The sequence below is a fragment of the Cynocephalus volans genome, chromosome 2, assembly GCF_027409185.1.
Source record: "Cynocephalus volans isolate mCynVol1 chromosome 2, mCynVol1.pri, whole genome shotgun sequence".
Classification (NCBI taxonomy): Eukaryota; Metazoa; Chordata; class Mammalia; order Dermoptera; family Cynocephalidae; genus Cynocephalus; species Cynocephalus volans.
In genome coordinates, this window is record NC_084461.1 from 108,695,479 (window position 1) to 108,711,113 (window position 15,635).

Sequence of the window (15,635 nt, forward strand, 5' to 3'; positions counted from 1 at the left end):
ATTCTAGTTGTACATCTATTCAGTTCTTTTAATACTGGTATGGATTTTGCATTTTTTTTTTTCTGAGAGCATACTTTCCAAATGAGTAGTTGTTGCGGGGACAATTTAAAAATTTTTATTAATGGCTTATTACTATTGATTTCTTATAATGCATATTTAAGTCTGATACAGACAGGCCTCAGGGAGTTATCAAAATTATCACTGACAACTGAGATTTGAAGGATATTGAAACCATACATATTAGTTAGGACAAGCAAGTAAGAAGCTAAGTGTGGGGAAGAAAAGGAATTTATTGACTCACATACTGGAAATTCAAGGAAATGACTTGATATATAAGACATTGCTGTATTCAGGGCTTCACATACTGCCTACAACATCTTGAGTATCTGTAATCTATCTTTTTATGTGTGTTTTTTTCACTCTCTGGTTGGCCCTTCTTATGAGATGGCAGAAGCGTCTACCAATAGCCTAGGTCTAGCAGTTATAAAGGCATCCCTTTCCTAAAAATTTCAGCAAAAGTTCTAGGACTGAATGTTACTGTCTTATATTAGGTCCCATGTTTTTCCTTGGTCTAATCACTATGAATTTGATTACCTACAGTTAGATTGTGTATGCTTCCCAGGACTCAGAATGCCAAATGGGAAATTGAGGTGTTTTCTGAGAGGAATTGAATGCTGAGGAGGTAAAAACAACAGATCTATTCACTAAAGTAGTAAAAGTATCATTTGGAAAAATAGAATCAAGTGGTTTAATTGGATAAGAATGAGATAATGAATAAATCATGTTGGAGTCATTGAATTAAATAACAAAAGTACACTTTTATTATTTTAATCTTTGCCTGTTTTAACTTTAAAAATTATATCAAAGATAGTAAAAATAAAAGTGAAACATACATGGTTTAGCACTTGAATGCCATAGGACCGTAGTGTTGTACAACTGTAGGTACCCCCATTTACAGATACTCCCTTTTGCTCCATAGGTATCATTTACATAGATTGAAATATGAATGGTGTTGTCTGAAGGTGTGCATCATGATGGATCTGAAACTCTGACAAATGTGGATATTTTTGAGTATTTCATATGAATTGTGAATTTTGGGTACTTTTTGTGTTTCTTATTGATTGTGAATTTAAAAAAAATCATTTTTGAGTACCCATTTGAGCTTTGTCGAGAAACAAGAGTGCTTAATTATTTGAGGAGAACTGATAACTTTGAAACAATTTGTTTTTGGAATTGATATCTAAAAAGATTATATTTTCAGACCGTTCTTAATCATAAATGGGCCATTTAAAGTAATTTAGTCCGGGCCGGCCTGTGGCTCACTCGGGAGAGTGCGGAGCTGATAACACCAAGGCCATGGGTTCAGATCCCATATAGGGATGGCCGGTTTGCTCACTGGGTGAGTGTGTTGCTGACAACACCAAGTCAAGGGTTAAGATCCCCTTACCGGTCATCTTTAAAAAAAAAAAAAAAAAAAAAAAGTAATTTAGTCTGTAACTCTCCTATGATATGTTAAGTTTCATTTACATAAAAGTTTGTTTGATAGAATTCTCTTTAAAGAGATGTATTTAATTAATATCTACATAATATAATGAACTTCTAAAACTGAACAAAAATAGAAGCAACCCAATTCAAAAATGGGCAAAGGACTTGAATAGACACGTCTCCAAAGATCTACAAATGGCTAATAAAAACAGGAAAAGATTCTCATCAGTAATCATTAAGGAAATGCAACTCAAAACCACTTCACAGCCATTAATATGGCTACAAACAAAATAAAACAAAGCAAAAAACAGAAAACAGCAAGTGATAGTATGGATGTGGAGAAATTGGACCTTTGTACATTACTGGTGGGAATGTAAAATAGTGCAGCCACTGTGGAAAACTGTATGTTGGTTCCTCAAAAAATTAAATATACAACTACCATTTCATGTAGCATTTCTACTTAATTGTACACCCTTGTTCATGGTAGTATTATTCGCAATATCCAGAAGGTGAAAACAAGTCCATTGACAGAAAAATAGATAAACAAAATGTGGTGCAGGGTGAGCATTTCTAATCTGAAATGCTCCAAAGTCCAAAACTTTTGGGCCTGACATGATGCCACAAGTGGAAAATTCCACAGCTGACCTCATGTGGTGGGTTGCAATCAAAACTTTGTTTTATGCACAAAATTATAAAAAATATGATATAAAGTTACCTTCAGGCTATGTATATAAAGTGTATATGAAACATAATTTTGTGTTTAGACTTGGGTCCCATTCCTTACGTATCTTATTATACATATGCAGATATTACAAAATTTGAAAAAATCTGAAACACTTCTGGTCCCAAACATTTTGGACAAGGGACAGTCAACCTGTTTTTACATACCATGGAATGTTATTCAGTCTTAAAAAGGAAGGAGATTCCGAGACATACTACAATATGGGTGAACCTTGAGGACATTATGCTATGTAAAAGAGGCCAGTCACAAAAGGATAAATACTGTACTCTTCCACTTCCATAAGTACCAGAGTAGTCAAATTCATAGAGACAGAAAGTAGAATGGTGATTTCCAGGGGCTTGGGGGGCAGGAAGAAATGGGGAATTATTGTTTAATGGTTAAGAGTTTCAGTTTGGGATGATGAAAAAGTTCTGGAGGTGGATAGTGGTGATGGTTGTACAACAGGGTGAATGTACTTAAGGCCACTGAATTATACACTTAAAAATGGTTAAAATGATAAAGTCTGTTATCTATATTTTACCACACTAAAAAAAATTTAAAAATAGATTTATTTAGAATTATCTAGTGAGGCATCCGCAAAAATATACAATTTTTCTGGTTCTGTCTGTTTAGATTTTGATCCTCCTGTAAGTCCATGTATCTCTCTTTCCCTTTATTTAGCATCCCTGGCAGTATCCCTCCTTTTTTCACAGTTTTGATACACTGAATCTACTATCTATGTACACTAGGATTATACAGCTTTACTTCAGTGTGCATATGAAGGGCCGACTCTTATATAGCTTCGCGTAGGATTAGAATATTGTTTTATATCATCACTTTCTGTGATAGCAAAAATTTAACGTACTGAATAGGCTTGTGGTGTCGCATCCACTCAGCTTTCATTGAGTAAAATGAAGATCTAGATTTGGGAGTCATCAGCACACAGGTGGTTTTAAAGCTAAGGGTATGGATAAGATCTCTAAGAGGTGAGCATAGAAATTGACAAGAGAAGAGGAGAAAGAACAGGACTATGAGGACCACTGCATTGGATAGGAATGAATTTGACAATCAGTAATAAATATTGTGACAGCAGTAGCTTAAACAAGTAAAGGGATGTTATGTGAGGAAAATAAACAAGGAATTCTGAGGTGGGCAGTTGTAGAGTTGGTATAGCTACTCAAAAATAAGGAGTCAGGGATGTACCTTTAGTGTGTGGCTTTTGTTCTACAATCCTGGATCTTTTTTTGTAACAGGAGGGAGGGAGAGAAGTATGAAATTATCCATATAAAGATAATTTCCAATTCTCTGTCGCCTGCCTCAGTTCTTAAAGTGTAGCTATACTGTTAGCCCTCTGTATCCATGGGTTCCGTGTCCATGAATTCAACCAACTGTGGATGGAAAATAAACACACACACACACACACACACACACACACACACACACACACACACACACACACACACACACACACACACACACCCCAAAAGATAAAAAAATAACCATACAACAATAAAAAGTAATAAAAATAAAAATATAGTATAACAACTACTTACATAACATTTACATGGTGTTAGATACTAAAGGTAATCTAGAAATGATTTAAAGTATATAGGAGGATGTGCATAGGTTATATGCAAATTCTGTTACATTTTATATAAGGGACTTGAGTGCAGATTTTGGTATCTGTGGGGTTCCAGGAACCAGTCTCCTGTGGACACCGAGGGACAACTGTATATGAATGTCTTTACTGGAATCAGAAATTCAGTGTGCCTAGAATTGAGCTTCCTACCTTCTTTCTCCCTTATTTTCCCAATAATTTTCCTCTGTTCCAAAAGACCTGCTTGGTCTTCTGGATTACCTAGTTCCATTAATTGTACACCCTTTTAAGTCGAAATGTTAATCTCCTTTGATTTTGGCCTATTGGGGGTAGTCAAAATTTCAGTCAGTTCTGTCTCTTAAGCCTTCTCTTGATTTCATTCTCTTCTTCCAGTCCTCACTGTCACTTTTCTTTGAATTGGGTTTCCTTTTGTTCATCTTACCTCCTTATCTTCATCTCTTCATAGGGACTCATCCTTTAGCATAGGGTACAAATTTCTTTCTCTTTCTACTGACCTACTTTTTAGTTGCACTAACCTTGCTATTCCTTGAATAGATCTTATTATTTTCACAGGTCTGTATTCTTTCTGGAATGCCTTTCTTTCCCGATGAATTCCTTCTTTCTTTAGCCCCAGCTAAATGTCACTTGCTTTGCAATGCATTTCCTGACATCTGTTTGTTCCTCTCTAGAAAAGCTGCTGCTTCTTTGATCTGATGTTAATTGAATATACCTTTATTTTTCTTTTATTGCGTATTATATTATTATTTGTTTACATCTGTTCCCTATTGTAAATTTTGAACACTTTGAAGGCAGTGATAATGATATGTTCCTCTTTTTCTCTTTGGAACTGAGCAGAATGATTGGCAATTTTAAGTCCTTGATAAATGGTTGAAACAACAAATTCTTAAATGAGAATTAAAGACTGTTTTCTTTCATTAGATATGAAATTGTGATATATAATCTCTAGATTTTCTATAGCGTTAAAACTTCTGTGATCATGTGTTTAAGTCTGATATTTTAATATTGTGAAAAATTGTTATATTATTAATTTTGAGTTTATTTCATTTCAGGGCCAAAAAATACAATTTCAAAAAGTTTTACTTAATTGATTTCATTTGTATTATCCTATGATTAGGTAAATTTAATTTCTCATTTTAGAGGACAAGAGATAGAAGGAAAAAATCATTGATGAGAATTTAAATTAATTGAAATGGTACACCAAAGAGATATGCTTTAAAACTTTCTGAACTGTTCAATTCAGCAATCTAAAAATAATCACTTTCGAGAAAAGTAAGGGTTTAATTCTTAGAATTAATTCAATTTTTTTATTTACTTGAAAGTTCATTTGAATTACTGATGTTTTGTGAAAATGCATAGAACATCTTTAAAGATCTGTAATTCTGAGTAATGCTTTTTTATGTTAAATTATTTCCTTGACATTAGTTTAGATAGGCTATACTGGGAGAAACTTTACAATTAATCCATTCCTTGGGATTTTTTTATTAGCTGATATCTTCATCACAGGAATAACCCTTTTTTCCTGTCATAAATTACTACTTACTGAAGAAAGTAAATAATCTTTTTTTTTTCTGTTGTGAATTGCTATTCTTGGCAAATATCTAATTAGAGACATGATGTTAAAAATACTATTTGAGGGCCGGCTGTGGCTCACTCGGGAGAGTGCGGCGCTGGTAGCGCTGAGGCCACGGGTTTGGATCCTATATAGGGATGGCTGGTGCGCTCACTGGCTGAGTGTGGTGCGGACGACACCGAGCCGAGGGTTGAGATCTCCTTACTGGTCACACCCACCCACCCACCCACACACACACACACAAATACTATTTGAGACCATGCACATGTTAAATCATTGTTTCTCATGTGAATGACTTGACTTTTTGAGGTTTTTTGACTATGTAGTACTAAATAATAATTTGATAATAGCAGCAGTGGCTATTGATAAAATTACAACTCTTTATAGTATTGCCTTCTAAGAGGTGTTATAAAAGCCTCTCTTCCCTTTGTATATTGACTCCTGTGCCTTCTTGATCTATCTTGATAAAAATTCAGGATTTATGTGCTCCCTACATGTTTTGCTCTGGTTTATAGACACCTTCATTTTCACATTCTTTTCAAGACTATGTAGTCTGCTATTTAAATAAATGTTGGTGATTCCATAATGTATGGAAACTTCATCGTACTATTCACTTTTTAGAAGGATTGTGAATTATAGTATAAGCCTTGTAAATGTTGTGGGTATAAAGCATTCAGTAATGTCTAAAATTCACTTTATTCACAGAGTTCCCAGATGAAGTTTCTGAGATCATGTTTTAAGACATTTAATAAATTCTTCTCTCTATATATGTATCCTATAAGTTTATGTTTGAGAAAATCGAAAGGGAATATTGTAAAAAGCATGAAATTTAAGTGAATAAACTAATTACAATATTACCTATTTTATTTTGATATTAGTTGTGTTTTGATATTAATAAAAATAATGAAGAATATTATATGGGTGGGTTAGTCGTTAGTGTAGACTTAATCTCAGCCCACAGAACCAGCGGTTTATGTAGTAGATTCTTAGAGTTCCTTTTTCTGTCTTAGCTAAATTGCTTTTAGAAGACATCTTAAAAATATATACTTCTAAGTTTTTATAAAGGTCTTTCTGTGTGGGAATTTGTAGTTTGGCACTGCTAAACATTTGCTAATTTATATGTGAATATATATGTACATTTGTATTAATATTACAGTAAATAGAAATGTACAAGGGTTTTAAAGTTGTTAAAGTTGAAAATTAAGGAGAATGTGTGGATTTAAAAAATGCTGTGCATTATCAGTAAGAAAGAACGGTTAACTGATAGTGGTTTCAGTTTGATTTATATGGTACTGGCATTAAGACTGTTGTGGTAATTGTATTTTTAGTGATTAATTAACCACATAAGAATCTTAAACAAAAACCAAATTATACTTTTGAATTAGGGTATCACTAAATGGTGATAAGGGATTTAATTTTCTTAAATGTTGCATCATTTAAAAAATTTCCCATATAGTATTAGAAAGATAGAAAGTAAAACTATGAAAAATTATAATTTCATATTTATTTTTTGCTTTAAGTGTAGTGTAGTACATTGTGAGAAGAAAAGGATTATAAGCTTGTATTTTAGGGACTTGAGGGAAAGAATGATAAAGTCCATTCTTAATTATTTAGGCCCAAAGAAGATAATAACTTTTTTTCAGTTTTTGTAACATTTAAACTTATACTTGTTTATAGGTGATGTTTTCTTTAATATTCTTTGAATTTTAGAATAAATAGAATGATCACAGAAAGTTCTATTGCTGCTTTTTCCAGTGGGGTGACTTGGTTCCTTTCATTTGGGGTTAATTGGTAGAATTTTATTACTAAATGCAGGTGTATTGTGATGGAAGGACCGTTACCAAGTCTATAACACACTACACCTGTTTGTTCCCAGCAGCACTTACCTTTTAGCTAGGACAACAATTCTCAGACTTTTGGGTCTCAGGATCCATTTATACTCTTAAACTTTTTGAGGATTTCAGAGGGCTTTTGTTGATGTGGATTATACCTACTTATATTTACCATATGAGAAATTAAGACAAATATAAAAATGTTTATCACTATACCTTATATATTGTATAGATGATTATAATATATATTTTATTTTTAAGTGCACATATAGAATGCTATATTAATTTATTTAAAAATAACAATGACCCAAACATTTTAAAATCAAAATGAACTTTACTTTCTAGAACAAACAAAAGAAAATAACAAAAGTGGCATTGTTTTACATATTTTACAAATCTCTTTAATGTCTGGCTTAATAGAAAACATTGTTTCTACATTCAGTCGATTGCACTATCACATATCCTGTAGTCTCTGGAAAACTTGACGGTTCACTTGTTAGAAAATGAGCGTGAAAAAGGTAAATAACATCTTCATATTATTATAAATAATTTTAATATTACTAATCTCTCTGAAAGGGTTTCATGGACCACTCCTGTCTCTAAGTATTTTCAGACCACATGTTGAGAACTGCTGACCTAGGAGTATAATAAGAGTTTGTGCTAAAACGTTAAGAATGCTTTAACACAAAACTTCCTTAAAATAGAATACATACTGTCTGATAATTCTGTACTTAGCATTTCTAAGCAGATTTTAGGTTTTCTTAACCAGAGCTGTGGAGTTTAAATTTCCTTTGTTCTAATTCTCCTATTTTACATTGTTTTTATTTTTCCTGATTGCAAAAATAGCAGATGTTCTTTATAAAAATTTGGAAAAGTACAAAAATTATAAAAGTGAAAGTAGAAATCACCTGTGCTTCCAGTAATCTGTTAGCTTTCTGATTTTTCTTTGTGTCTTTTCTATTCACATGTATATTTAATGACATGAAAAATATTTTATTTGAAAAGTAACACATGGTTGTAAACAACAACAAAATTTAATCAGCAGTATTATAAGAAGTAAATAGTAAATGTTTGTTCTTCACAATTACCTCCAAATGTTGTTAAAGGCTGTATTGTATTCCACAGAATGAGCATAATTTGGTTGATGGATGTTTAGGTAATTGCCAGCTCTTTTTTTTTTTTTTTTTTTATTGTAACAAACAATGCAGCATGAACATTATTATATGCTATTTTTGCTTACTTGAATAATTTTTCTCCAAAAACATACCACTTATTATTCTCACTAATGTTTTAAACCACAACTTTGTCAGTCTTGACTAATTAACTTTTAAATTATGAGTGTCCTTTTGATACTAAACCAAAACTTGGCAAGTGTAAGTTTCTTAAAGGTTAGTTGCAATGTAATTAGAAGCTATATTGAAAAAATTTTCTTACTCTCATTAAAACCCGTTGTACATTGAAATGATCATTTATCCATGCATGGTTTTGTAACTACATGCATTGGTCTTTTGGAAAATACTGTTTCACTAAGTTATGCATGTGTTTCAAATATTGATATATTTTATTACCAAGAATTAAATCATAGTAGTTAATATCACCACAGTTTCATCAAGACAAGTTTTTTACTATTGGCAGATAAGAATTTAAAATTCTAATTATTGCTTGAAAGCTTGAATTTCATTATTGGTGATAAATAATTATCAGTTTTCTTGAAGTAATAGGGCCTCTTCATTCTTGAGAATGCTTTTTATTTCTTTTTCGTGTTTCAACTGTTAAAGAGGTGAAAGTAGACATCCTTGTCTTGCTCTTAGTCATATATAGATATCATTCAGTCTTTCACTATTAAGTATATTGTTAGCTGGCAGTGTTTCATAGATAGGCTTTATCAGATTTAGGAACCTTCTATTCCAGATTTGCTGAGAGTTATGCCAAATGCTTTCTTTGCATCTGTTAAGATGATCGTACTGTTTTTCATATTTATTCTGTTATTACAGTGTATTACAATGATGGATTTTAAAATATTAACCCAACCTTTCATTCCTGGGTTGAATTATCCTTAGTCATGGTGGCTTGTTCACTTTTGTATCCATAATGCCCAATCCAGTCCCATAAGGATGTAGTTGATGTTCAATAAGTATTTGTTGAATTAACTAAGAAAGTGAGATTGCTCAAGTAGTTTTCCATTTTTAGAAACCCTTCAAAATATTTGAAACCAGTTATTTAATAAACCAAAATATATTGCTGTCTTATTTTGAGATCATTTCTTAACAACTTTAACTATTAGGAATATAGATGGTGACTCAAAAGGAAGTAGATAAGCCCTTTGACAGTCCTTTCATCGAAAAACTTCAAAACCTGTTTATTTTTATATTCTGTATATAGTTCTAACAAACTTTGATGATCTGAAAAAAAATCACTTGGAAGTAAAACAGACATTTGTTGTGGGAAAAAGTTCATTTTCTTATGACCAATAAATAGGTAAATGCAGTGTTAAGGTAAATTGATCACTTATTATATGTTACTTTATTGGGAATCTGCTAATTCTAAAAATAAAATACAGATGACTTCTGGGCACTCAAACTTTATATTTTCAGTTTGTATTATTTTGTATGACTACATAATGAATTATTATTAACTTAGTAGCTTAAAATGAGAGATTTTATTATCTTACAATATCCATGGGTCAGCAGTCCAGATGTGGCTTAGTGGGCACCTCTGTTGAGGGTCTCATCCTGCTGAAATCAAAGTATAAGCCTGGACTACAGTCTTGTCTGAGGCTTACTGCCTTCTTCTAAACTCACTAGTTCTTGCCAGAATTCAGTTTCTGATGGCTATAGGACTGAGGCCTTTAGTTCCTAGAGGCCTCCCACCTGGCATGTGGCTCTCTCTACAACATGGTGGTTTGTTTCTTTAAGGTCATCAGGAGAGTGTCTCTGCTGCTTCCAGTATCTTTGACTTCTAGACCCTCTTTTTAAAGGAATCACCTGATTAGGTCAGGACCACCAGGATACTCTCTCTTTTAATTAACTTAAAGTCAACTGATAGGGGCCTTGATTATTTCACCTCTGCCATGTAACCTAGTCACAAGAGTGAAATTCCAGGAATCTTGCGCACAAGAGCATAGGGGGAGGGGATTATATGGGGCATGCATACCAGAGTATAGGAATCTTGAGGGGTGATCTTAGCAATATTCATATCACAGGGCTATTAAAGACACCAGTGACTCCCTTGTTCAATAAAAATAGACTCTTTTCTGTGTGCCAAGCATTTCTCTAGGCCATGGAAATATAAGGCTAAAAAGCCTAGGTCTTGTCTATAGTAAGGTGGTAGAGAGAAACAGTAAAGTACTGTTTATAATGTAGTTCAGTAATGCACCTGCAATAAAGGTTTACCCAGGCTATAACATGACCATCAAGGAGAAGGTATAGGGAAAGAGGAGGTTTGGTCAGGAAAAGTGTATCATGTACCTGGAAAAAGTAAAAATACTGCTGCAGTTCTTGAAACTATAAAATTAAAAAAAAAATGTCAGTTTTCTAGGAAGAATAGCTTAGTATTTAAGATGAAGAAATTATTTAATGGCTTTTTCTTTTCCCTCAGATGGTATACCTCAAGTTTACTATTTTGGCCCTTGTGGTAAATACAATGCTATGGTGCTGGAACTGCTGGGACCTAGTTTGGAAGACTTGTTTGACTTGTGTGACAGAACATTTTCTCTTAAAACGGTTCTCATGATAGCTATACAATTGGTAAGTAAAGCAGAGGGTTTTGAAGTTGTTTGAACAATTACCCTGTTCATTGGTCACAAATTTATACTAAAAGTTTAAAGTTTTGTGACATCTTACAGAGCATTTGACCTAATACAATGTTTCTGCTTTTTATGTTGTCTTTCTAGGAGGCGTATAACTCAAAATAACTGAGTCAAATGTATTTTATTTGAAATTTTATAAGAAATTAGTGTTTTAACTGCTTTAAGATCAGAATGCTCAGTTGGAGAGAATTGTTTCTAGCACCGTTTTCATGTAGGAGTCGAATACTTTGAAAGAGAACCCTCAGAAACATGGATTATTAATCTTGGTAACAGACTTTATGGCCTAGAAAAAGAAAAACAAACTAATGGGAGAATCTTAATAAATTATTTAAATTTCAGGATACCTAGGGGAAAACAATTTAGAGGATGATTTTTAGGCAGTTTTGAAACAAATACCAATAAGAATATGCTGCAAAAGTCTTAAAATTGTTTTTATCTGTTGACTTATTAATTCCAACATGTACAAATTTATCCTGTGGAACTAAGTATTCAGATGTACTTAAAGCTTCACGTGCAAGAATATTTGTAATTAAAAAAAAGGGAAAGAACCCAAATGTGCAGAAATAACAGTATTAGTTTGCACAAGTTATTAACAGCCATAAAAGAATATGCAGCTATTAAAATGTGGTTTAAAAGAATGTTTTATGATCTGGAAAATGCTCACAATATTTCATTAATTAAAAGTATAGGTCATAGAATATTATATATTATATGATCCAAAGTTTGATCCCAATTATTATTAGAGTTAGATTCCAAAATTTTCTAGTTCCAAGATCTTATTTTTAAGTATTTAATAACTAGGATGAAAGTAAAGAAAACAAGTTATAAAAAAGAAAGCAATTCTAAATGGTACTGTTAATTGTTTTTATTTAACAGTTTAGCCTCTGAAGTTTCTTTAATATAATTATAAAAGTTGCTTGATTATTGAACTGATAAGGAAGAATAAATTGCAGCTTTATGAATGTCTGCTTATACTTATGAGTTCAAAATTGTGTATTAGTAAAGCTTTTTGATTTTATGAGGTAACATACTCTGAAAGTATTGCTTGAAACAGGCTTAATATGGGAGGAATTCATAAAATTCAAACACTTTAATTTATTAGTGGCCATAAAAGTAATGGCAAAAATTTTTAATCATAATTGATCTATCTATATATTTTTTAATCATAAATGAAATATATATATATTAATATATATATATTTGAGGAACTACAGACTGATGTTATGTTACTTTTAAAGGGTTGAAATAATTCGTTTTTTTTTTCTTGTGTTGTTTTCATTGTGAAAGTTCTGTCTTGCCTCTCATGCTTTCTTATGCTTGTCAAAGTTTAAAATAACATTTCCCTTATTTTTTCTTAAACCAAGATTTCTCGCATGGAATATGTTCATTCAAAGAACTTGATATACAGAGATGTAAAACCGGAAAACTTCTTAATAGGACGGCCAGGAAACAAAACCCAGCAAGTTATTCATATTATAGATTTTGGTTTGGCAAAGGAATATATTGATCCAGAGACAAAGAAACACATACCATACAGAGAACACAAGAGCCTTACAGGAACAGCTAGATATATGAGCATAAACACACATTTAGGAAAAGGTATGTGTACCTTTTGTAATTATGGAAGTTTGAATTCAACAGTTATGCTATCTGTGAATTTTTATTTGTTGTTATGGTTCAGTTTTTGCAGATTATGATACTTTTGTTGTAATTATTATTTATCATGTCTGTCTAGAGTTTGCTTTCATTTATATTTTAATAAAAGTCTTTTAAAGTAAGTTGCAGTAGAGTAAATGAATGACAGCTATCCTTACATTGACTATATCTCTTTTTTTAATATGATAACTTGAAATATTCAACTTTGATAAAGTTAGGGGGATGCGTTTGATTATCTCCATTAAAGAATATTAGAGAATACTAATTTTAAATGTATTTAGTACATGTGAAATTTTTTTACTGAGACCATAGCTCTCTGATATGGCTAGCCAGAGAAATAGCAAACTGCCTAATAAGTATAATGTAAAGAGCACATACCTTAGAGGTGGGCAGAGCTGGCTTCTAATGCTGGCTTAACTGTACACTAACTGTATGACTTTGGGCAAGCCGTTTAATCTTTTTAAGTGGATGTCTTATTTGTAAAAATGTTAAAATGTCAGCCTCACAGGGTTTGTTATAGTTTTTATTTTTTTCCTGATCTAGTATCCAATCCAGGATCCTACATTAATTGATTTGTTATTACTTTTTAGTCTTTTTAATCCGGAACAGTTCCTCAGCCTTTCTTTATGGCTCATGACCTTAATATTTTTGAGGATCATAAGCTATTTTGTAGAATGTTCTCAATTTTGGCCTGTTATTTTTCCATGATTAGATTTGGGTGTGCATTTTTAATACAAATGACATAGAAGTGATGTGTTCTCAGTGTATTGTATCTGGAGGCACACGATGTCACTTGATTCTGAGTATCTTTGATCACTTGCTTATTCTCTGTAATTAAATATTTTTTAGGTAGATCTTTGAGGTTACGTAAATATGTTGTTCCTCATCAAACTTTTACCCACTAGATTTAGCACCATTGATGATTTTCTAACTCTGTCATTCCTTACATATTTATTAGTTGATATTCTAATGTAAGCAAAAGTTTTCCCTTATCCTCTATATATTGACTTATATCTGTATAGACTCAAGAATTCTTATTGTATTTAATGTATTATGTATTGAATGTATAACTATTATTATTTATTTTGATGCTCAGAGGGTCTCAGATTTGGCCACTGGTTGCTCCTTCAAGCAGGCTCCTCTGTCCTTTTGACAAACTTAATTTTCTGCCTTTAGATTCTATTCCTGATATCTGACTCACAAGAGATAGACAGGAAGATAAACCAATCAGTGTATATCCATCATCACTGCTCAAAAGTACCTTACAATATACAATCACAGATTTGGACAGTACCTTAGAAGTCATCTAATTCATCTTCCAACTTCTGATCTTAGTTTCTTCTGTAACCATTTTCCCCACACTTACCTATTATATACCACATGTCCCTGTTCTGCCTCTCAATCAGAGCTAAACAGCACTTGGCGTCTTTGCTGACAGCCTGCCTGATAGTAGGCTAATGGTATTTTTTCTTTTCAAATGACTGAAATGCCTGAAAGATGTAAATTTGCCTTTCTTTAAGAAAAGTAAGTTTCAAGCATCTAAAATTATGAAACACAAGTTTTATCCAGATAATATTTTCAGGGAGCGCCTTTCAATAGGTTAGGTAATATATAGCCTTCAGGACTTTGCCTTCTATTAAAACCAGGCGCTCCTGTATTTACATTTACATTGTCTGTGAGAAATGTTCATTTTATGGGAGTTAACAGACTATTTTATAGCAAGTAACAAAGGTTCACCACTATTTTATTGTGAGTCATGAAGTCACAACTTCCTTATGGCCTAATGTTCTTTATCTGAACAATGGTAAATGTAACCACATTCTATTTGTAGAAATGGCAAAATGAATTTGATATGTTTGTCCTTGTTGGGAAAAGCCTTCAGAGCTTGGAAAATGGCATTTAATTATTGCAGTAATCTGTTTTTACTCCTCATTCATGAAGAAAACAAAAAATTATTTCATTGGCAAGTACTGCAAACAGCAAAAAGCTTTAATGTTTACTCTCCTTCATTTATTAAAGCCCTGCTTCTCCATTTACAAGTAGAACTTGGGAGTAGATATGTAATGTTAATAGAGAAAAAATTTCATTTGCCAAATTACATGAATTTCTATTTAAAAAGTTAACAGGAAGCTAAAGTAATGCGAGTTTGGATGCTGAATAGTTAAAGCATTCTTTGAGTTTGTGATGCCTGTGAGTTTAGAGTATTTAGCTTTGTGAGGAGTCAAAGATAAAAAAGAAAAAGGAGCAGAGAAAATGTGATCTTTTAATATGATTTTAATTTATGCATATCTAATTTCTGTCCTCCCTGCTTTGCCTGGATCTTGGTAATTACTTTAAAAGCCATATTCATTTTTCATTCTTTCATTCATTCATTCATTCTTATACACTCAGGACTTCTTGCTCACATGAACTTTTCAAAATAGAGAATTTGGTCAGAGAAACATTTGTGTGTTTATAAGTATTTTTCCTTTTTGTAGACTGATAGTGTATTTAAAAAGGAAAAAGGTGCTCCTAATATAATAATATGGAAGAATAGTGTATAATCACATTATAGGATTTAGCATCTTTATTTCTGTGGTATCTTAACTAGGTAATTTCTGTTCAGAAAGTAGATACAGTGACTTTTACATTTTTGTAATATCTGTTTAAGTTACTCTCCAAGATGAAATTTTGATAAAGTTGTGTGACAGATGTGGATTTCCATGGACTACTTGACTGGAAGCTTTCTTTAGTATTGCCATGTTGAATTGTTTTTGTGTCTGATATGATCAAGTTCTACTTTTTCATATCTTTCCGAAGACTTTTTTTTATCAACTAATTTGAACATTATTTTATAATCTTCTTTTGGATCACTTTTTTACCCCTTTTATGTCTTCTCTTGTCGAAGTCATTTAATATTATGTAAATATTGTCTGTTTCTCTTTGGTGAGTAGTCTTAAAATAAA

The 15,635-nt window shown here is 32.2% G+C and overlaps 1 protein-coding gene across 6 annotated transcripts in view; it reads left to right on the forward strand.

Annotated features, from left to right (window-relative positions):
• CSNK1G3 (casein kinase 1 gamma 3) overlaps nt 1-15,635 on the forward strand; it is a 104,638-nt gene that overhangs the window by 48,951 nt on the left and 40,052 nt on the right. For 5 of the 6 annotated variants that reach the window (XM_063085314.1, XM_063085316.1, XM_063085317.1 and 2 more), the window contains exons 5-6: nt 10,824-10,972; nt 12,399-12,633. The exons of the other annotated variant lie outside the window; for it this stretch is intronic. In XM_063085314.1, coding sequence (XP_062941384.1) covers nt 10,824-10,972; nt 12,399-12,633 — 384 coding nt within the window. The remainder of the gene's footprint in view (nt 1-10,823; nt 10,973-12,398; nt 12,634-15,635) is intronic. 6 annotated transcript variants of the gene reach the window in all.